The sequence below is a fragment of the Mus musculus genome, chromosome 10 (genome assembly GCF_000001635.26).
Source record: "Mus musculus strain C57BL/6J chromosome 10, GRCm38.p6 C57BL/6J".
Lineage (NCBI taxonomy): Eukaryota > Metazoa > Chordata > Mammalia > Rodentia > Muridae > Mus > Mus musculus.
In genome coordinates, this window is record NC_000076.6 from 106,462,277 (window position 1) to 106,486,369 (window position 24,093).

General features: G+C 38.5%; 1 protein-coding gene across 26 annotated transcripts in view; it reads left to right on the forward strand.

Annotated features, from left to right (window-relative positions):
* Positions 1-7,223: 7,223 nt before the first annotated feature.
* Ppfia2 (protein tyrosine phosphatase, receptor type, f polypeptide (PTPRF), interacting protein (liprin), alpha 2) overlaps positions 7,224-24,093 on the forward strand; it is a 463,969-nt gene continuing 447,099 nt past the window's right edge. For 11 of the 26 annotated variants that reach the window (XM_030245138.1, XM_006513775.4, XM_017313972.2 and 8 more), the window contains exons 1-2: positions 7,374-8,315; positions 12,356-12,606. In XM_030245138.1, coding sequence (XP_030100998.1) covers positions 12,358-12,606 — 249 coding nt within the window. In that variant the 5' untranslated portion in view covers positions 7,374-8,315; positions 12,356-12,357. Of the gene's footprint in view, positions 8,316-12,355; positions 12,607-24,093 lie in introns of all 26 variants that reach the window. The other 15 variants (NM_001359672.1, NM_001205341.1, NM_001359673.1 and 12 more) reach the window with 5 other exon arrangements.

Sequence of the window (24,093 nt, forward strand, 5' to 3'; positions counted from 1 at the left end):
GTACTTACGTATCTCCACATGTGTTTCTCTTAGGTCCAGTGTCACCTAGTATTAATGATATAACACTCTCTGTAGCTTGTTTTCTATCATGTTCTCAAAAAATAACTAACAGCCTACATTCTTCAAGAACACTAAGATAGTCTAAGTTTTTATTTGAAATTCAAATACACATTTGTCAAGTTGCTAGTTTACAGTAATCATATGTATGCATAAAGGATGACAGCGTTACGCACTAATTGATCAAGTAAGAAGATACTTATTTGTTTGTGTGGCAGTACAGGTACACAAGTCAGCAACCATGCACACTGTAATTTTTATGTTAAACAGTATTTTTGTAGAGATAACAACTAGTATACAGTATGAGCATTACAGTAAACACGAAAGGCAATGAAACAAAAGTTGGCTATTACAATAGTATTTAGTATGAGTTTTGTTATCAGAATAAACCAATTAATTTAGTCTATTTTATTTTGTTTATGAGTATATTGCCTGTATACATGTGTGTACATATTATGAATGGTTAGTACCCAAGGAGACCAGAAAGCATCAGATACCATGTATATGGAGGAACAGAACATGGTAAGCTGCCATGTGAATGCTTGGAATTGAACCTGAGTCCTCTCCACCACTAAGCTATTCCATCAATCTCCATTTAATTTGTTATTACTATTTTTTATTAATTTCTTAATAATTGGATTATATTCATTCCAATACTTTTTATATTCACCAAACTTCCCAAACTCCAATATCTGATTGTCTTCTTTTTTATTTCATAGGTCCATGGAATTAAATTTGTGATGTCCATATAATCTTTTTGTATGGTCATCCACTGGAGAATGGTCAACCTACCAGGGATCATTCCCTTCAAAAACTGTCTATCTCTGTCTGTCTGTCTGTCTGTCTGTCTGTCTCTCTCTCTCTCTCTTTCTGTATCCTTACTTTCTCTTTCCCAACAGCTATCACTTAACAATATATCTTCTGCTGGGGGTAAAGACTTTGTGCCTACCTCCCTGTCCATGCTGTGGTTTTGTGTAGCCTAGGCTTTTACTGTCTTGTGCATGCTCCCAAAAAATTCAGTGATTTCGTACATAAAATTGCTGTATTGTGTTTGGAAAGCACAGTTTCATTGTCATCATCTGCCCCTTGTGACTCTGACAATCAATATGCTCCCTCTTCGATGATCATCATGAGCCTTGTGGAGAGGGACATGATATAAATGTTCCGCTTAGAAAGGAGGCTCTGATTCTCTGCACGTTGAGCAGTTATTAGTCTCTGTATAAATCACCAGCTATATCAGAAGGAAGTTTCTTTGTTGAGGGTTAGGAGAAATCATTAATCACCAGAACCATTAGAATTTGGTTTAATTCTCCATGTAGGAGAATAACAGTAGTTGGTTCTCCTTCTAGGGTTTATAACCTATCAGAACAGGTTTATGGTACTGATCATGGTCTCAGTATTGGGACTAGATATTATGGAACAAGTCTAAATGACAAATAGAAAGTATTTGGTTACTCTCAAAACATTTTACATGTGTTTAAATTTTTATATACTAGCAAAAGTTTAATTTTTTTCCTCTTTTAGGTGTTTTTTTTTTTTTTTTTTTTTTTTTTTTTTTTTTTTGGTCCCAAGAAGAAAATGAAGTCATGGCTAAGTCTTTGCCAAAATGTCTTTATTCTTCTTCAGAGTTAGTTTAAGGCTTTCGCAGGCCCTCTTGATACTATGAAGAGAGCTCTTCTCACTAGTGTGGTGTGAGGGAAGTGTGCCATTTTTGGTTTTCTTGGGAAGTATGCTTTCTCCTTTATTTCCATATAAGAAGCAAAAAGCAGGACACAAATGGGGAAAGGAGCCTGAACTACATTTCAGTAGAAAGTAACTGCTCCCTAATTCTTGAAGGTTGAAAAAGAGAAGAATTAATTGCATTTGTATCTGACCTTCTCTATGCATTGACTTGTTTTTCACTTCCTCAAAGTAATAGAGCATATTAAAATTGTAAGCCTTTTCTTTAGAAAATGTGTATGTTGCTTTGGCTTACCTGGAATGCCTATGGAGCCTAGAAGTCAGACATCTGCAAGTGTCTGTCTCTGCCTTCCAAGTGTTGGAATTAAAGGCATACATTACAAGACTCAACACACTACATGCCTCTTAAAAAAGTGGAAATAACTGTATCTTCAGTCCTTTTTAAAAAATTAAGTCTTTATTTTGTTTATGCTTTTACTCTGACTTTAAGTCATTAGTATATTCTGAATATTGATCCTCAATCAGATGTTTAGCTGGTCAAGGGTGAATCCCACGCTGTTAGCTTCCTCTTCAATTGGTTGACCATTTCTATTGATGTACAGAACTAGTAATATTTTTTAAATCCTATTTGCCAGTTGTTTGTCTGTGGTTTTCACCTCTCATCAAATAACTTTATTTTTGGAGGAGATGGATATCATCACTGAGAACTATAAAGAGTAAAAGTATAGACAGCTGACTTTCTGGTACCCATCTTCAGTTGGTAAGTCCAAAATCTAACTCATAAACAGAATGCTCAGGGAGCATCATGGAAGAGGAGGAGAAAAATCGTGAGAGACAGAAGACCACAAAGTCTGCTTTGAATAGAAGAATTTTAATCCAGGGTCCTTTCAGCAAAATCTTGCTAGTGTATGCAATGGTGTCAGCGTTTGGAGGCTGATTATGGGATGGATCCCCGGGTATGGCAGTCTCTAGATGGTCCATCCTTTCGTCTCCGCTCCAAACTCTGTCTCTGTAGCTCCTACCATGGGTGCCTTGCTCCCAATTCCAAGAAGGGGCAAAGTATCCACACCGTGGTCTTCGTTCTTCCTGAGCTTCATGTGTTTCGCAAATTGTATCTTATATCTTGGGTATTCTAAGTTTCTGGGCTAATATTCACTTATCAGCGAGTACATATCATGTGAGTTGGCTCATTTTTTAATACCACCTGCCACTACAATTAATTGCTGCTGAGAGGAATTAGTCTTCTGGGATGAGTCCCTGATAAGCTATCTGATCCTAACTCGTAGCCATATGTGGTAAGACACACACACACACACACACACATTTTGCCAAAATGCCAAGATGGTTACCTATATAGTTGAAATTAGAAGATACTGAGATATACACTTGTTCTATTCAGTTACTACTTGCCTTGTATTTGTATCGAAACCATCCTTATATGTGAAAAATTAATTTGTTATTTACTAAATCTTTGTTATTTTCATTGCTTATCCTTAATTACTTATTTTCTTTGGCGCATTATCTTATGAAACTGTATTATACATTCGAATCCATCTTGATTAGCATTAACATAAAACATTTTTCGCACACATCATGAATTGTTTTTGTATCACTAATTGGCAGTGTTCCAACTCACTATCACAACATCTCTAGTGATGTACAATGAAAGATTTTGCTTCCTGTTCCTGTGGCCTTAAGTTCTGCTGACCTAGAAGTTTTGGGTCCTGACAGGGGAGTCCTCCTGCCAGGAGACAAAGCAAACATTCCATTGAATAAAAAGTTCAATGGACTTCCTTCCCCTGGTTACTTTCCCTGGTTATGCCTCTGATGTTCTTAAGCCCAAGAGGCTAAGAAAGGAATAACAGTGTTAGGAGGATTTATTGATCCAAACTACCCAGTATTGAGATTCTACGAATGACTTGTGCAGAGGAACTGTAGTGGAATTTAAGATTTAACAGAATTAAGGGGCTCAAAGCCATGATACACCATAGTGCTTTATGGGCATTTCATGGACCTTCTGTTTCAATATCTCAAAGTTCAAAGTAGAGACAGAGAAACTATGAAAAACTTACAGAATATTTCTCATCACGATCATCAGATTTTCTCAGGAGACTGAAGGTCTCATGGTGAATGGTAACTTCAGTATAGTGTCTCTAAAAAGCTAAGCTGCATTGCTAAAGGTAGGAGAGGACACTTCTTGCCAGCATCATTGCTTTGGTAGAGACATTAATTGCAGGGGAGTCAAGGAAGTTCTATGGGGATAGGCTTTACACAGCTGGATGCCATGGGAAAGTCTATTGCACGCATGCTGCATGGGAAAATTGTGTTGCTTCCTTGCAATGGAGATAAGGAAGATTATGCAGGAGCTGCACAGAATCCTTTAGGGCATTTCTTGTTGTTATGTATTGTGTTTAAAGTCAATCGAGAACTAAAAAAATCCAATCCAGGAAGGACACAACAGATCTGAATTCTTCATGAACGAAGGTAAGAGTCACTCCTTTCAGTTCTCAAGAACTACTGAGGCGCTTTCTAAGGGTGGGAGAAAATAGAATGTGTAATAGAAGACGGTATTTATAGCCACTAGTAGAGGGTACATGACCATATGCAGAAGTGCACATTGCAATAATGTGCTTCCATCACAGTTTGAAATACTATATACATTGCATATATATATATACATACATATATATATATATATATATATATATATATATACATAAACACACACACACACATACACACACACACACACACACACACACACACACACACACACACAGCAGATATAATGTACTAAAAGGCCAATCATTCCACCGCGGACATTGCCCATTGCCACCTGTGATAAAATATATAACTCATTTGAGGTTTCTAAGTGGGACAGATGTGTCATGCTAGGTAGAATTATGCTGGCTATTTTTTTCATTTGGAAATTATGTATGACATAAAGAGGTGGAATTTTGTTTGTCAAGTTCACAAGTTGACATCTTGATATTCAACTTTACCATATTTGGAATTAACTATAACCCAAGCTGCTGAATATACCTCTGTGGGATATTCTTGATTGGGTCATTCGAGGAGACACATTAAACCAGGGTCATACCTTCTGATAGCAGCCCACATAAAAGGACCAGGAAACACAAAGCTGTTGATACTTTCCCTGCTTGCTCTCTCTTTCATGGACAGTTTCATCTATCCTGTGGTTGAGAAATTCCTTTCCTGGTACCAGAACTTATATCTTTGGCATCGCATACAGCCTGGTGCACTCAAAGAATACAGGATTCTTAGCCTTTCCATTGAGAGACAGGCATTGTAAAACCAGCCAGACCACAATCTATAATCCATTTATGTATTTTCATTATATTGGGTCTGTTCTTTAGAGATTCTGGCTAATACTATTATTTCATTTGATACTCAGGACATGTATAATTGAAAAATCACCCACTATAGTATACATAAAAGTAGTTTTGTGCTATACTCCTTTTAAACAATAAATATAGAAAGTAATATTTGTAATAAAATGTACAAAAGAAGCATTATATATCTATGACCATGATCCTATATGTATCTACGAACTAAATTCATATTTTCATCTTATGCACTAATACTACTAAATGTAGACAATTATATGGAGATAGTTTTAGTTCACCATACTGTTTAATTTACCATCTATTAAAATCAGTGGAAGCCAGTGATGGCCTTAACATTAAAACTGTTCATATATAATAAAAAGTACAAAAAGACTTTTCACTTCATGAATGGATATTTAGTAGCTCCTTTATTTTTTTACATTTCTGTGAATATTTAGGCAGTGGTTATCAATGTGGGATGCTGAGATAGCTGGACTAGTATCATTTTGGAACTTCTCAGGAATTATAAGGTTGAGACAGACAGCACCTTTGACCTGAAGGATGCATGGCTATGGGGGTTGAGACCAAGCAAGGTTCATTATAAGAAGCTGCCTTGGATATATATATATATATTGTATGCTGAATTGGATGGACAATAAGCTATAGGAACATTCACAATGGTGTTTCTTGTGTTCTTGCTAATGGGATAATCTAGTGCTTTTGCAAACTTCTTATACGAACCTTTCTCCATTTTGATAGGGAATGACTGTTCCTAGCGGCCAATGTTAGCGTGAGACAAAATAATTAGCCTCTGGACCTGGAACATTCCAATCAGTCCATTAGTCTCAACAGACACAGCTTCTTTGAGGGGGGAGATTTTGTTCACACCAATGCAGTGTATTGTATAGACATTGTTAAGAGTGTGGCCTCTCAGGATCCACCCGAGGCTTAGAGTCCCAGCATCTACAAAGAACTAGGACACTCAAGTGAGCATGTTTGAGAAATAGTACTTTATGTAGCATATAACAATAATACTATTCATCTACTAATGTTTAATATTTTTACACTCAATTCTTACATTGTGATGCGAAACTTGAATAACAGTCCAGGAGAGAAAGGGATATAAATCATATGGCTCATCTTAAACTTTACTGTAGAGTCATCAACTAGTTAAGTTCTTCCCCCAAAAGAACTTCATCTAGTGATCATACTTCAGTGAGTCAGGATGTGCACATCATTTCTCAGTGAAATCTGGATTCTGCTCTTTGGGGCTTCTAATACTGCTTACTCTGGACCCTTGCTGTAACTTCTATTCAATGTCTACTTGATGCTTAATTCTCTTTGTGTTCCTTTAGTGCATCAGTATCTTCCTCTCTCAAACATTTCCTTAATGTATTGGTTTTTATCTACTGGTGTCTCCTTATTCTTGATCTATATGAATGGACACACACACACACACACACACACACACACACACACACACGGTCGGGGAGAGGGAAAAGAGGGAGGAAAGAGACAGAGGGAGGGAGAGAGTCACAGAGAGAGACAGAGATGCTTGAGGGAGGAGGAGAAATGGGGGAGGGGAAAGTTTCTGGGGACTAGAACATGTTCTTGGGGCTGCCAGACTATTGAAAGCTGAAATTCAGTCATGCAGACAGGGAACACTTAACATGAGATCCTCAGCGCTAAGGCAATGAATGGAGGCGACCTGAAGAGGTAAGGCAAAGTGACAGACCCAGCCACACCCTAGACTGATTCAGGTTCCGGTGAGCTTGACTACCTTGCCTCTGATTCAAGAGAAGAAAGCGGCAGAGAGCCACAGCAAACACAGAAGGCCACAGAGCAGGAAGGTTCCCAGTTCTCAAAAGCACATGCCAACACAAGCTTTCCTGTAAAGATGATTGTGTGGGAAAAGCGCAGGCAGGGCAAAGAGAACCCATTTATACTTTAGATCACCCGTGGTCCTCGCCCTCATCAGGAGCATTGAGACCAGAGTGATCCTCAGCAGCCCCGGAGAAGCTTTTGGGGAGAAGAGTGGAATGTATCCACGAGCGCGTGTGCGTGAGGAGGAGAGAAAAGACGTGATGACTTCAGAATTTATTTAAGGGCCGCCGGTGGAAACCACTGCGGCAGCTTCCAGGGGAAGCCCTTGTTCCAGAGGAAGAGGAGGTGGAGATTGCCAAGGAGGAGGAGGGGAGGAGACACAGAAGGAGGAGTATCCTAGGCTTGCACTAGGCAAGTGAGAAGATGCTGTAGCATCCTCACTCAGTTCCCAGCAGGTTGGTTCTGTCGGCCAACTGATGCAAGCAGATGAATTGCAGAGGGACTGGAAGGAAAAAAAAATTGTTGCAGCGGGCGGAGGCAGCGCGCGATGATGGGGCGGGGGTGTCTTCGGAGGTGGGTGGTGTGCATGTGTGTGTGTGTGTGTGTGTGTGTGTGTGTGTGTGTGTGTGTGTGTGTTTCTGCTTACCTTCCCAGAAAAGAAGCACCTCCTTTAAGTGAAAGGATACACCCTAGAATAGAAGTAGGCTGGGCACCCAGAGAAGACCTGTCCTGCTTCTAGCATCCCCAGGGGACTCACTTCCTTTTAACCATCAAACTCCCAACATTTACCATAAACTTCACAGGGGCTCCGGGTGGGGTATTGGGTGGAGAATGTCCCTTCCATATAGGTACTTCCCACACTTCACCCCAAAGTTCCTGTTTGGAGGGACACGTCTTCACCCTCTCTGGGTGGCCCGGGATGCCAAGGGGAGAAGTTATGCTACGTTAAGTTTCTGAAAGTCAGATCCAGTCCCGGATTACCATCTCTCCGCCCCGGGGCTCCTGCTGCACGCGAAAGTGGCGGCGGCGGCGGCGGCTGCCGCTGCTTGGGCGGCAAAGGGACCGCGGCTGCTTTAAGAACCGCCTCCCCCTCTCTTCCCTTTGACAATGGTCTGAACCGAGCCCTGCTTCCCAAAGCAAAATTTGTAATATGCCATTTTTCCGATGGACCTTTCTCCTTTTGGCTGCTGACGGAGCCACGGGAAGATGCCGAACTGCTGCCACGTTAGGAAGCCAGGGCACGTTCCAAGAGAACGCTGGGGCTCGCGAGTGTCTAAGCTGTCTTTCTCCTCCCGTTGCTAAGGAAATGGTCCAGGACTGCTGGGTGTGAGCCTCACCTCTCCTCCAGCCGAGACTGCGGTTGTCATTGACAATTGAAGAAACAGGACCTGAAATAAGAGACATTAGGTACAGAAACTGTATTCGAGTTGCATGGTTTCTCTTCCGCTTCGGGTTTTTTCCCCCCTTGACCACCTCCCCAGCCCCACCCCGCCCCCAGGGAAGAGGAGAGGCAAAGTCCTCCTTGTGGGTATTAGTTACCTTTGCTTTCCACCCATCTTCTCCATCCCCGATTTTTCTAGCTCCTGCCTAGCTCGTTCTCTCCTGGGGCTGATGAACAATTTTAGTGTGGAAATTATGAAGTCAACTTCTTTCGGGGTGGTGGGGGTGTGGCTGAGCAGTAACTGTCCAGCAGTGTGGGGTACGCTTGCTGTTTGACCATCCGAGCAGGCACAGAGGTAAAGAAAGTGAAAATGCTTCCATTAGACATGGTAGGAATATTTCCCGAGGACAGGGGATTTCAAAGAGTTAAAGAGGAGGAGAAATATTCGTGTAATGTAATCAGACAATGGCTAGGCTTTCTCTTACTGAATTACTCCTTTAACGGAGACAGAGCTGGGAGGGTTCCGAAGACTAAGTAAGCCTTTGCCGAAGAAGAAACTTGTTACAGAGAACGACTGCTTCTTTGCCTGTGGTAGTGTATAATTTCTAGAAATATAATTAAATGAAGTTATCGACTTACAGAAATAAAAGTCTTTTGGAATGTTCTTGTCTGAATAGGTATAGCTCCTAAGAACACATATTACCAAGGATCACACTGGATCTCAAAATTCTTGCTGAATGACTCCACTGGGCATTCAAAACTTTTATTTTGGATTCTGAGAGGTTTAGAAGACAGTCAAGGTTATATCCTGACAGCGTGGGAGTTGGTTTTCTTGATATAAAATTATTCGTGCTAAATTTAAGCACTGAGATAATTAAACCAATCAGGGTTATTATTTTTCTCTCTCTTAAAAATGAAATTTACACTGTCTGAAACTGGGTCCTGAAACCTTCAATAGTTTACGTGTCAAGTCATCTCTATCTAGATGAGGTTAATGCAATTATATTTCACATTGACATAAAAGAGGGATAATGAAAAGGCAAATTACCTCAGCAAACTGTGAGCTCACTCGTCTCTCAGTGATGGTGTAATGTTTGCAATTTTAGTTCCAAAAATGGCTATAAAAGCAAAATGTGATATATCTGGGTGCAATACACAAGATACTGGATAACCATACCTGCACTGTGCCAGGGTTCTATAAAATACTCTTCATAGGATTTTAATTACTCCTAATACACTCAAGCTGTGCATTTGGGAATTGTTAGACTATGTTTTATGGTACATACAAGTACTTTATAAGATTACATCAGAATCTGAGGTCTCACATATTAACCAACCTAGCCCATAAAAGTTGATTTGGTTTTTGTAGACTGTTTATTGTTTGTTTGTTTGTTTGTTTACTTTTCGTTTTAGAGGAGAAGATTCTGAATTTAGCCATTTGTGTTGGCTTGGAAGAAAGTAGCATGCATTCATTTTCTGTCCTATGTAATTTTGCATGGTTTGAATTTTATGAATTGAATTTGGAGAGTTCAGAAGTATCTGCTAGGATTACGGCTATAGACCTACAAGCAAGAGTTTTGATGTAGAATATTATTTCTGTAAGGATAAATGGTGACCAGTTTGTAACAGAGAGCATGCTTGGGTTTTTATAGTATTTTTTATATATGACACTGTGTGTTCTTTGTTGGATAACCCACTGGAATGCTAAAAGTGGGAATTTTATAAACAAATTATAATTCTTTAAGGAAGGAAACGTGTTTTTCAAAGGCAAACCAACTTGCTCCATTTCATGTTTCAGGGGTCAGATAGTCCTGTGTTATCACAGTGTAGATTGGATAGATTTTCTAAACTTTCCATCCAAGTATCTTTTGGCTGACCAAATCCACAGCCATCCTTCACACTAATCTTAAGTCTTAAGTTTGTGACTGTCCAATGTCTCCTGCTAATAGCACGGGGTTGCATCCAAGGAGTCTGCTTTAGTTGAGTGAAATGTATGCTTGAAGTAATGGAAACAGTTAAATTCTCCTTGGAACTTAAAGTTGTTAGCAATGCCTTTCCTTTTGTAAAGGTATGATTTAAAATACCTTTACAAAAGATTGAAGAATATGTAGATAACTGTATTTCCTTGCACACTTTGTTCTGCTACTTCGCTTTAACCTTCAGTGTCACAAATAAACACACAGGCTCACAGCCATGTCTCTCAAGAGTGTCACAGTTATTCCATGTGTGAATGCCATGCATGGCACGGCACGAGGACTAACCCTTTCAAATAAGCCAATGTGTTGAAAAGTTTTTGTGTGTTTTTCAATTAGTGAAAAAATAAATGTGTAGCAGTTAAAGTAGAGGAATGGGGATTCTTAACCGTTGTGATAGTGGATGAATGAAAATCTAAATGATAAAAAGTGTAAAATATACATCAAGTACCAAATGTTTGTCGGCGTGAAAGGGGGTGTGAGCGTGTCTGTAAAGACATTCTACATGTTTGCTCTGGAACTTATGCTACAGTAGATATGAATTCAATGAGTCAAGGTCCTGTCTTCGGATAGCTCCATGTTTTAAGTGATGAACACTGTTCAAAGTATTTTGAGCTATTTTGAGAAATGGTCAACCCTTTCTTTCCTTTTCCTAGAATACTTATCGTAAAATGATTTCCTTTCTCTTTCTTGAAGCTTTTCTCAATTTCCAATGGGTCAGGACCCAAGAGTTCAGAAATAATTAAGTTTTGTTCCTTAACGACTAAGTTTACACGAAGAAGCACATGAAAAGTAATTAAATATTGAACTGTTAAAATTTGACATTTTATTTCAAAATATCACCAGAAAGTTTCCCTAAGGACATATATGTAGACAGAAAAGTGAATTGACCTTCCGTTATAAAGTCCCGAGAAAGCTCTGGGACCCACAACCAAACCAGGCTTTCCTCAAATCGGACCTTCTGCAAATCAGGCTCTCCAATAGCTTCTGGTCATCACACAACTAAAATTGAGAAAAATTAGACACTTAAAACTTAAACACACACACACACACACACACACACACACACACACACGTGCGCGCGCGGCGGCGGGTGGGGGGGGATGGAAATGGAAGTGCCCTAAGTTCTGTTTTTTAATAGTGACACTCTTGACAGTCATACATGACACTGTCTGCATAATCTACTTTAAATCAAATCAGTAAATAATTGTAAAAAGTATTCTGAACAGTCCATTAATTCCACGTCTGGGGGTTTGTGATTAGCAGCTGAGAAGTGAAGCGACTGTATTCGTTAATGTAATTTACTGCATCTGTTTGTGGAATGTTTCAAAGAGTTAGTTTGTGTTGTTTGGATGGAAACCAGACAATGCATCTAACAGGAATACTAAGTGTAATTAGCAGTATAATAATCGAGACAAATTCATGTGTCTCAGACTAATTCTTAAAGTTTATGTCTAATTCAGTCTGAATCATCTATCAAATCTGGGCACAGTTGTGAAAGATGGAACATGAAAATAAATAAAAAAAGATCAATCTCAAAGGCTTGAATTAGCTGTTGTGAGGAAATCTGTTGAAGAAGTAATAAAATAACTCTATTATCTAAAACTGTCCATTATTTGGGAATTTTCTGACTAAATGAGGTCACTTATCAGTGCATCAATCAAAAATCATATACTCTTACTTCTCTGAAGCACAAGGATGTACTTGTTGACAAATAAGGTACAGTTGTGTTATAAGACATTTGTAAACTTTCAGGGGTAGAGAAGAAGGGGAAGAGAGGTTATTGAAATGATATGTGTCTGTCAATCAAATGATGTGTGATAAATTATGCAGAAGAAACTAGAGAAACAAATGGCAGGTTAAGTATTGTATATGAGACATCTTTGGATTGGCATGACAGGTGGAAGTGTGTAGGTTGCAGACAGTGAAGAGAGAGTGCCCTGAGGTCCACACCTCCCTCTGGATTGGGCTGGAGGCAGAGGGTAGGGGGAAGAGGTTAATAACCTATAAATACTTGAGTGAGGTGAAAACCAAGGGGATGCATTACTAAAACGAATTTGTCCACTAATCTTTTTCCCTGTATGTTTTTTAAGCAATGATGTGTGAAGTGATGCCCACGATTAACGAGGACACCCCAATGAGCCAACGGGGTTCCCAAAGCAGTGGCTCCGACTCGGACTCCCATTTTGAGCAACTCATGGTCAATATGCTGGATGAAAGGGACCGCCTACTGGACACACTCCGAGAGACCCAGGAGAGCCTCTCACTTGCCCAGCAAAGGCTCCAGGATGTCATCTATGACAGAGATTCACTCCAGAGACAGCTGAATTCAGCCCTACCTCAGGTACGAGTCTGTACTTACAGGTGTTTCCTGTAGAGTGTTAAAATGGAGCAAGACTTTAATAATGTCTGTTTCAAGTTCATTCCACTTTGGTTTTTATTTTGTTTTGTTTTTGTTTGTTTTTTTTGTTTTTTGTTTTTTGTTTTTTGTTTTTTGGCTTTTTTGTTTTTTGTTTTTGTTGTTATTAGATTTATTTATTTTATACGTGTGAGTACACTGCCACAGTCAGATCCCATTACGGATGGTTGTGAGCCACCATGTGGTTTCTGGGAATTGAACTCAGGACCTCTAGAAAGAGCAGTCAGTGCTCTTACCTGCTCAGCCATCTCTCCAGCCCTCAAGTTCATTCCTATAACTGCTTTTCCTACTGAATACTTAATGTGGTTTTGATTAAAATTCATAATACATTATTACTGTGTATCCAACTTTCCCTTGTACAAAATCTGAGTAGTGTGTGTGTGTGTGTGTGTGTGTGTGTGTGTAGACTGGAAGTATTAGTGACTGAGTATCTGGGTTTTCAGCTATTGAAAATTTCATCTCTATGTTTTGGGGAAGACAGAAAAACACTTCTTCATCAACCATAATGTAGGGAGAATGGATAATCTTTTCTTCAAATTGTTAATTAAACATGGTCATGACTTTTAAAAATCTTATTTTCAGTTTTCATGAGTGTGGTCTGTCTTTGAAAATGGTAGTAGTCTGGGAATTCACTCCATAATTAGTGTTTAATTCGCCTGTCTTCAAAAATATCCAGTATTAGATTAATTTTTAATAAATATTCATATATTATTTTTTAAAAAAATAATACTCAAAGCAGTTTTATTTTTATTTTTGAAACATTTTGGAACTTGCCAACCATGTGGATCTTGTGGTTGTTATCCCAACACTTGAATAAAGAGGATCAAGATTTTAAAGCTAGGCTAGACTATGTAACAAAACTCAGAAAGTCAAATGAGTCAATAAATAAAAGAAGGAAAGTAATAAATGGCAACTTTTAGAAACTTGTTCAAACTAATTTTCTGTCATTTTCACTATTTTTGAATATTATACAAAAAATAGTGATTCCAAATTTATTTGCATTGGGAGTTAATAATAGGGATCAGTGACCTATTGGTTTTCATGATAACACTGCTCTTTGGTAGAAAAACAACGCGTAGAATATAAATGCCATTTAAAATAATTTTTTATAATAAAATAAATTTTAAGTACTTTTTTTAAAATTAAGAAATGGAATAGCAAATTATGAACAATCAATTTATCTCCATTTATCTTATAATATGTATCCTTCCACTATATAAGGTGAATAAAACTCAAAGCCAACTCCAGAGCTGGCATTAACTTTCTGTGTTTGGTTAAAGATAATTATCACTCTTACCTGCACACTTCATCTTACCCAGACCCCTATACAAATGAACTCTGCTCTAGATCTACACAAGTTCAGTTGGTTTCAATGGAAAATAAACTTTCAAGGGACTCCAATATATTGAAAACCTTGGTTTTATTTCAGCATCCTGTATATGTTGACTAATTCCCAAGAGCAGCTATCTGATCTTTAATCAGAATGATAGTTTATTACAATTTAGAGATTTCTTTTTTAAAAAATATTTTTTATCATTACGTATTTTCCTCAATTACATTTAGAATGATATCCCAAAAGTCCTCCATACCCTCCCCCCCCCCCACTTCCCTACCCACCCATTCCCATTTTTTGGCTCTGGCATTCCCCTGTACTGGGGCATATAAAGTTTGCAAGTCCAATGGGCCTCTCTTTCCAGAGATGGCCGACTAGGCCATCTTCTGATACATATGCAGCTAGAGTCAAGACCTCCAGGGTACCGGTTATTTCATAATGTTGTTGCACCTACAGGGTTGCAGATCTCTTTAGCTCCTTGGATACTTTCTCTAGCTCCTCCATTGGGGCCCTGTGTTCCATCCAATAGCTGACTGTGAGCATCCACTTCTGTGTTTGCTAGGCCCCGGCCTAGTCTCACAAGAGACAGCTATATCAGGGTCCTTTCAGCCAAAGCTTGCTAGTGTATTCAATGGTGTCATCGTTTGGAGGCTAATTATGGGATGGATCCCTGGATATGGCAGTCTCTAGATGGTCCATCCTTTTGTCTCAGCTCCAAACTTTGTCTCTGTAATCCTTTCATGGGTGATTGTTTCCAATTCTAAGAAGGGACAAAGTGTCCACACTTTGGTCTTCGTTCTTCTACAGTTTCATGTGTTTTGCAAATTGTATCTTATATCTCGGGTATACTAAGTTTCTGGGCTAATATCCACTTATCAGTGAGTACACATCATTTGAGTTTTTTTGTGATTGTGTTACCTCACTCAGGATGATGCCCTCCAGGTCCATCCATTTGCCTAGGAATTTCATAAATTCATTCTTTTTAATAGCTGAGTAGTACTCCATTATGTAAATGTACCACATTTTTGTATCCATTCCTCTGTTGAGGGGCATCTGGGTTCTTTCCAACTTCTGGCTATTATAAATAAGACTGCTATGAACATAGTGGAGCATGTGTCCTTCTTACCGGTTGGGGCATCTTCTGGATATATGCCCAGGAGAGGTATTGCGGGATCCTCCGGTAGTACTATGTCCAATTTTCTGAGGAACCACCAGACTGATTTCCAGAGTGGTTGTATAAGCTTGCAATCCCACCAACAATGGAGGAGTGTTCCTCTTTCTCCACATCCTCGCCAGCATCTGCTGTCACCTGAATTTTTGATCTTAGCCATTCTGACTGGTGTGAGATGGAATCTGTTGATAATTGTTCTTGATTTCTCAAGCTATAGTCTCTCTCACTCTTTTATAAGAATGCTCCATTTGCACACACATGTTTTTAAACAGTATTCTACAGTAAATCATACCTTACTTATCTGTGTCACATAGGGTGATTATTTCTATTTCATGATAGTGTTTTATTAAGAAGCCCCATTGTACTTTCTGCATATACTGGAAAAAAAGAGTAAGAAAACCATTCCTACCAATTGTAGATAAATAAAATATTGAGATTATAATGCCTAATAATTTACATTTTATCTTTTACTATACAAATGTACAAATTGTTTAACAACTCTTTTAGTTGCATTCTTTTCTTTTTCATGTCTGTGTTTGTGTGTGTATGTGTGTGTGTGTGTGTGTGTGAGTGTATGTGTGTGAATGCAAGCGTCCAAACCAAATACTCCTTTGGAAGCTCCACTACTTTCCAACTTATTCATCAAAGTATATTCTCTCTAACTTGTACCCAGAGCTAGCCCATGTGGCTATTCTGGCTTGCTGGCTAACCTTAAGCAGCCCTTGTTCCTCCTGTCTATGCACTAAATGATAAACAGGCTTTCATGCAATATAGCACTGAAACATACAATCTGCATGCTTGCTCCTCGTATGTCAGACACATTAACTGCTAAACAATCTCTTCATTTCTACACTGATTGTATTGTTTTAATCAGATTTTCTACTTGTATATAATTTGTATTTTGGCGCATTCTTAATTATAAATATACACCTCTGAAGAGAACACTATACACAGTCATACTTTATAGAAAAATTGAGTCTATGGTCTCATATTTTAAGATCTAGCCTTGCTGTATACTTTCATTGAGGATACATTTTTTGAAGAATTGTGGATATAGATTGTGGTAACGTACCATTACATTACTATAGCCAGCTATTTTGCATTATTTAACATTTTTAAAATATTAATCAGCATGTTACTGCTACAAACGCCTGAAAGACACAGGCCTCCACAGTTCTTAAACATAGGAATGACACTCTTATTTTTCTAATGTGAATATTTAATATCTCAGCATGTACTGTTAGTTGTATAGATTACATTCAAGTAGTCAATAGACACTCTTTAATTGGTATGTTTGAAAATTTGTAGATGATTTTAAGAAATGTATTTTGGGGGACATTCACATTGTATTGGGAAGCAGAAGGAAGAAATGGCTGTCATAAATGTGAGGTTTGAGGCAGAAATAAATAGAACATACCAAATGTAAATCTACTATAGCGATATAAAAATGACATTATTGGAGTAAGCAGAATTGAAATCAGACATAAACCTTACAATAAAGGTATTCTAAATTGACTATACAAGGCTTCCAGGCACTGATGACTAGAGTTTTGATTTAGGCATCCCCTTTTCTTTTGTACACATTCGGGAGAAATGTAGCAATATTTTAACAATATTAACTATATCAATATCTGCCTCATAGTATATTCCATTTCTCAGTCTTTGAAAATCTCTGTTAATTTCACATCCTTCCACATTCCACCATAATATTCTGGCTTTATATCCACTTACCTGATTTTCTAATCTACAGATCCATCCTCCTATTCTATAGAACCAGAACCATCCATTAAACATCTCTCACTGGCAAGCTTCCTTTGCCTTATACTCTCCACTCAGTTCTCTAGTTTCCTATACAAAACCAAAGCAACCTCATAGATGATGCTTAGTGTTCCAACTCTGATACCCTTCCTCAAGGAGACATAGTCCTTTACCTCTTAAATAAACCTCAGATTGCCCCTTTCTTCTGCACCTTGCCTTAAGTTTCTCTGTCATGCCTCATAATATCTCCCTTTTTATAAATTGGTCATATTGTATCCACAAACAACCCCAAACTATACCTAGATCAGCAATAAACTCCTTGTCTTTACAGAACATTTATTGTATGCTGTTTTAGTTAGGGTTACTATTTCTGCTCTGAAGCACTGTGGCCAAAAGCAACACCAGGAGGAAAGGGCTTATTTTGTTCACAGTTCCTTGCAGCAGTTAATCATCAAAACTAGTGAAGTCTACATTAGAATTTTTCTCCTGCTTGAATCCTTTTCTGAAACCTAAGTATGTTTCCTGTCTTACTTACTTTGTCATTTACCATATGGCCAATAACTTAGCTCTGTATCCTCTACTTCCTAAGGCAGGAATTCCCAGTTTTCCTAGTGCTGAGACCCTTTAATAGAGTTGCACGTGTTGAGGAGACCCCTAACCATACAATTATTTTTGTTGCTACTTCATAACTGTAATTTTTCTACTGTTATGAATCCTAAAATAAATATTTTGATGATAGAGGTTTGCCAAAAGGGGTTACAACCCACATGTTTGAGAACTGCTGTCTTCATGACATCAGAAACATGACTTAAACTTCCACACCTTTCCAGACTACCAGAATGCTGAAGTATTAGTTATCCACTTGTTGAATAATTCTTGGTAACAAATACCATAAAATTATCAGTAGAGTACAAAGCTCTGTGTTTGTGGAGTTTGGCTAATCTGGACTTGGATTGGATGGTCCTTGGATGGGTTAACTCATGATGCAAAGTATTCAGGTAGCTGTATATCACCTGCTTGTTGACTGTTCCAGGTGGACCTTGATTATGCCCAGTGGAGAACAGTATTTGTGCTTGCCAAGTCCTTGGACAGGCTTGTATCTTGGGTGTTTTCATGAACCATAAAAGCATACTGTATCATGCTCATGGTTCAGGAGGAAGAACAGAGCAGAAACTGCTTTTTTTTTCTTTAAAAAAAATTAGATATTTTTTATTTACATTTCAAAATGCTATCCCTTTTCCTAGTGTCCTCTCCAAAAACCTCTTATCCCATCCTCCCTCACCCTGCTCCAGAACCCACCCACTCTTGCTTCTTGGCCCTGGCATTCCCCTGTACTGGGGCATAGAACCTTCACAGGACCAAGGGCCTCTCCTCCCATTGATGGCCGATTAGGCCATCCTCTGCGACATGACATATGCAGATAGAGACACAAGTCTCACCATGTGTTTTCTTTGATTGGTGGTTTAGTTCCAGGAAGCTCTGGAGGTACTGGTTAGTTCATATTGTTGTTCCTCATATGGGGTTGTAGACCCTTCAGCTTCTTGGGTCCTTTCTCTAGCTCCTTTATTGGGGACCCTGTTCGTGCTCTGTCCAACAATTCTGCTTCTCTCTTTATTTTGTATTGCCTTTGCATAGGGCCAGAGATTCAGTAGGAAAAAAAAATACCAGATACATGCACAGAGAAGAGAGATTGTGTTCCACTGACAGTCAAACAGAAAATCAGCCCATTTGGTCTATCCCAAGTGTAGCAAATCATTGTCTAGGACATTGTTGTGCTATGAAAAAATAATTAGGAAAGAAATAGACTGTTGGACATTGACAATATTTGAAACAGGATTGTGAAGGCATCAAACTCCACAAGATAGTTGAAATGTGAGAACACTAAAGAAAAAGAATGTTCATAACTCATAGCTCGCTGTGTCCAAGACTGCAGACCCTAGCCAGAGGTTAGAGATTTGAATTGGGACTCTTTTATATCTATATGGTTTTGGTCAGGTTATTTCAATTCTTTATAACCCTCTCATTCGTGAGAGAAGAACTGTGAGGAGGTATATAAATGCACTTTTGAAAACATTAAAAACTGTCAGGTGGGCTTATCAAGGTGACTTAACACACACTGGTGTACAACCCTGTACAACCCATTGAGGAATCATTATGAGAAGACTGTTTATTGAGGTAAAGTTCTCTTTTTCCTTTTTTTTTTTAAACAGGATATTTTCTTTATTTACATTTCAAATGCTATCCACTTTCCTGGTCCCTCCCATTCCAGAAACCTCTATCCCCTCCCTCTCTCCCTACTTCTGTGAAGGTGTTCCCCTTTCTAAGAAGGACCAAGTCACTCAGAAATAGGTCTTCCTACTTCTTGAGCTTCATGTGGTCTGTGAATTGTATCTTGAGTATTCTGAGCTTTTGGGCTAATATCCACTTATCAGTGAATGCATACCATGTGTGTTCTTTTGCAACTGGGCTACCTCACTCAGGATGGTATTTTCTAGTTTCTCTCATTTGCCTAAGATTTTCATAAATTTATAATTTTTAATACATGAGTAATATTCAATTGTGTAAATGTACCACATTTTCTTTATCTATTCCTCTGTCAAAGGGCATCTGTGTTCTTTCCAGCTTCTGGCTATTATAAATAAGACTGCTATGAACATAGTGGAACATGTGTCCTTGCTATATGTCGGAGAATCTTTTGGGTATATTCCCAGGAGTATTAGACCTGGGTCCTCAGGTAATACTCTGTCCAATTTTCTGAGGAATGGCCAGACTGATTTCCACAGTGGTTGTACCAGCTTGCAACCCCACCAACAATGGAGGAGTGTTCCTCTTTCTCTACATCCTCACCAGCATCTGCTGTCACCTGAGTTTTTTGTTTTTGCTTTTCTAGGAGAGAAACTATTTTATCAGTAAGTATATTTTTAAAATTTCAAAATAGCAAAAAATATTTTCAAGTGCAAAATACTTAGGGGAAATTTGCAATGGGCTCGATGTGCACTAAAGGTAGTGTTGGTCTAGGAACATGTCTTGCTATCCTTATGTCTCATGAATTAAAAACTCAATAACTTTCTTGGGACAGCTGCTGAATTGCAACGATATAAAATGCTACAACTGGATCACTGTGAGAAATACTTGGATTGGAATACATTAAATAATTAATTAAATTAAACACACTCGCAGATACTGTATACTCAATAAATGCTACATGGAACTATATAGTTTTAGCATCGTTGCTGTACTGGCTTTATTCAGAGGTAATTATCACCAGTACAGTTTGGAATACTTAGAAATGTTAACTTCAATAAATATTAATCAAGATTTAGATATCCTATGGTTAACTATTTTTGACTATTAGAAATGTTAGCTGGGGACTGGGGAAATAGTTCAGCAGATAAGAACTTACTGTGAACATGTAAAGGACTCAAGTTTATATGCCATTAGGCAGCTCACAACTACTTGTAACACCAGATCCAGGTTACCCAATGCCTTGTTTTGGCTTCTATGGGTACTTGCACTCATGAATGCTTAACAGACACTTCCACACACATATACATGTTATTAAAAATAAATCTTAAAAGTATTCATAATTATATTCATTGTTTTAAAAAGATTTATTTATTTAATATATCTGAGTAAACTGTCACTCTTCAGACACATCAGAAGAGGGCATCAGATCCCATTACAGAAGGCTGTGTGGTTGCTGGGAATTGAACTCAGGACCTCTGGGAAGAGCAATCCGTGCTCTTAACCACCAAGCCATCTCTCCAGTCCCATAATTACATTCTTAATAGTTTTCTCAAGTTCTCTGCTTCTATAGTAACTGTAGTCACATGGTCCTTGTGACACAAATGATCTTTTCATATTGTGTGAAAATGACATTTGGATTGAGTAGACTCATTTGTGGTATATACTAATCCAACACATTAACAATGCTTTACCAAGTGTCTCTCATAGAGACTACATCTCTTCTTACTGCCTATGTTGTAGCCATTATTATACTTTTCTCTATATAGTCATTTTCCTGAACAGCTAAACAAAATAGTATCTACTTGAAGATTTTATTTCTTTTACTTTTCTGATCCTTTCAACTATATTCTCATGCCCCTGAATACTCCAACAAGACTGTAAGTTATTTCCTTTGGAATCTCCCCTTCCCTTACTTGAAAATCATTTTTTCCTAGAGTCATTTCTTTACCCTACATATTCTTCCTAATTGTCTCTATTCATATTTTCCTTTGTGTACCAAAGTTCTCCAGTCTTTCTACTCTCGACCATTCCTTTTATCTTCTCCTTTGGTTTCCTATCCAAAGGATCAAGTAATTCAAATGATCTTCTTCTCAACTGAAAGCCATTGTAGCATCCAAATCTACTCCATCAACTTGTTGTTCAGTATAGTAACAACAACCCCAACCCTGGATCCTATTTTCCTTTAGAAACCTACCACTCCCTCTATATCTTCTAACCTTATTTCTCAGATTATTCGTCTGTCTAAATTTCTTCATCTTCTCCACTGCAGCTTGTTTCTTTCCAATCCTGCAAAGACTCTAGTGAAATGGTCAAAGAGGAACATTATTGTATCAGAGAGCTTTTTTATTTGCTATGCATTATGCATCGCTTTATATACCACAGGCTAAGGAGTAAACAGCATTCTACCTAGAAAAAGAGAAGAGTCTCAGGGAAACTACTCAGAAAGCTTGATGAGATTTTGCAGGTACTATAGGTAGAGCTTAAAGCTAATAAAATAAAATAAAATAAAATAAAATAAAATAAAATCACAGTAGAGGCAGAAGAAGCACTTGCTTCTATAGCAAGCTAAAGGAAGACTTCTGGTCTTACAGTGCAAATATAAAGTAGTCAGCACTTAAAGTACCAATGGAGCCTACACAATGGATGTCCCTTAGGATTATCTTCAACCACCAGAGTAACCGATTGTCACATGCACAACTTCTATGTCTAAATATAATTGACCTACTGGAGGACTGATTCTCAGATAGAAAACAGATAAAGCCTACTAAAATGTAGAAGAATGTACTAACAGTTCTTTGAGATAGCCACAGATAAGTTCCTGGGGAAAGGAAGAGGACCATTGATTATATTAGTGCTATTATGTAAGTGCAGACTAGGGGTGACGAGGAGAGCAACCTCATCCTGCTGTGGCCCTTCCTCTACCCCAAATTCTCTGACTTTGGTGAGATGAAGAGAGATCCCTGAGTGGAAAGTGCCAGAGAAGAGCAAGACCATCTGTCATGTTCCCAGGATCTTGAAACAGCCTAAACTGAGTATCAAAGTATAAGACCTAGGTTGGGTAGGACTCCAGGACAAGCTGCATTTTATGTTCTTGTAGAGAACTAGAAAAAGGAGATCATCAATCTGAACTGGATTTTAAAATTCAAAGAGTAAAGGACAGATAGTTTATCTAATCACAGCAGGAAAGTTAAGACATCTGTCCAAAGTTTCATTAAGGTTTATTTATTCACCCAAGCAAACCAGAGAAGAGTCTGTGGCTTACTGAATTGTCGTGACTGTCTACACAACTAAATGTGATCTCAATTCATGTTGCTGGAAAGCCATTAAACTGATCTGATTTCTGACTCATAAACGAAGAAATTTTAGTCCTGTCTACTGAGGAAGACATAGCAAGTGTTCAAGGAAGGCAGGAAAACAAACCACAAAGCTGTGTGAACGGGAAAGCATTTCATATTGACTTTGTCAACCTGGATCAAGACTTCAGGGAGTATGATACCAGATGGTTCCTGTCAGCATATTTGAAATGCAATACTATTTGAAAGCAAGTTTCCTGGCATAGTATAGTCACAGGTGCATAAGGAAACATATTGCATCAAAACTCAACTCAGAGTACATGTAATTTCTTCCAAGAGGATGGGTTCTAGTGATAGGCTACCTGTGCTAGCTTAAGGACCTAATGGAAGGGTCTTGGTCATACAGATAGCAGGGAGGTCGTTTGTGCTATTCGTCACCACTGATCCTGGTTATGGGAACTTGAGGAAACCCTTGGCTGTAAGGGTCATTTAAGTTACAACCCTTTTCTTGGTTGTATGAGTTTGGTTGACATGGCCTAGCACATCAGATTGCCAGGCTATTAATCACATTCAATTTGCAGATTTCTGGACAGGTTTTATATCCTTCCCATTGGAAAGATAACCCTGTGTGCTTAACAACCCTGGTATCTCTAGAGATCTGTGGGTGCAAGGACCTTCCTGCCCTGCTCCCATCAATTTACATTTTTTCTTTTGCAAATTTTAAGTGATTATAAAGGATGCATATTTTAGTAGTATGTAAACTTAATCATGAATGTCTAAAAAGTAGTTGTTTAGATTTGCTAAGTATCCCATGACTCCTTTTGTGTCAGGTTCCACTCTAAAGGGACCCTTAGTAACCACATGATGTCATTCTACTGCATAGCACAGTGATATATAAATTATTTGAAAATGGCAGTGGCTTTTGCTGCTTTCACTGCTCATCCCCCTACTGTGATGAATCAGAAGTGCTCTCAGAGTCTAGGGCATCACCTTCTTCTTGTCTCAGGCAAATTATGCCACATCATATATATTTCCTGTACTAATAGAGTATAAACAGCATTGCAAAAGTATGTTCTTTAGCAATGAGTTTTACAAATCAAAAATAAATAAAACTAATTAACAGCCTACTGTATTTAACTACCACTGCACCTATCTTCCCCTTTTGGAAAACAATTGCTTTGAAGGTTGCTTCAATTAAAACATTTATTATCTGGCTCCAAACTAGTTTTTCATGTGTTCTGGTGATGGTTTATAACATTCATTGAGGGGAATTGCAGGCTGGTCTCTAGTCGAGCTGACGTCTGAACCCCAATGGTCATAAATCACCTTTATGACACTTTAGGCATTCCCTCATGCTCCTGGAACTCTGGCCTCTGCCTAAGGTACCACCTCCCACAGCCCCCACAAGAGAAGCATGGTCAGTAGTCATGTAGACAATGGCTTAAGCTTCTGACCTTCAGGCTAAACTCCTCCCCAGTTACCTAGCAACAGTGAAGACCATAAAAAGGGGTGCTCAGCCCCCACCACACTCTCTTACTCTCTTGCTCTCTTACTCTTACTCCTTTGTTCCTTTATCACTCACTTCTCTCACTTTTCTCTCCTCTTCCCTT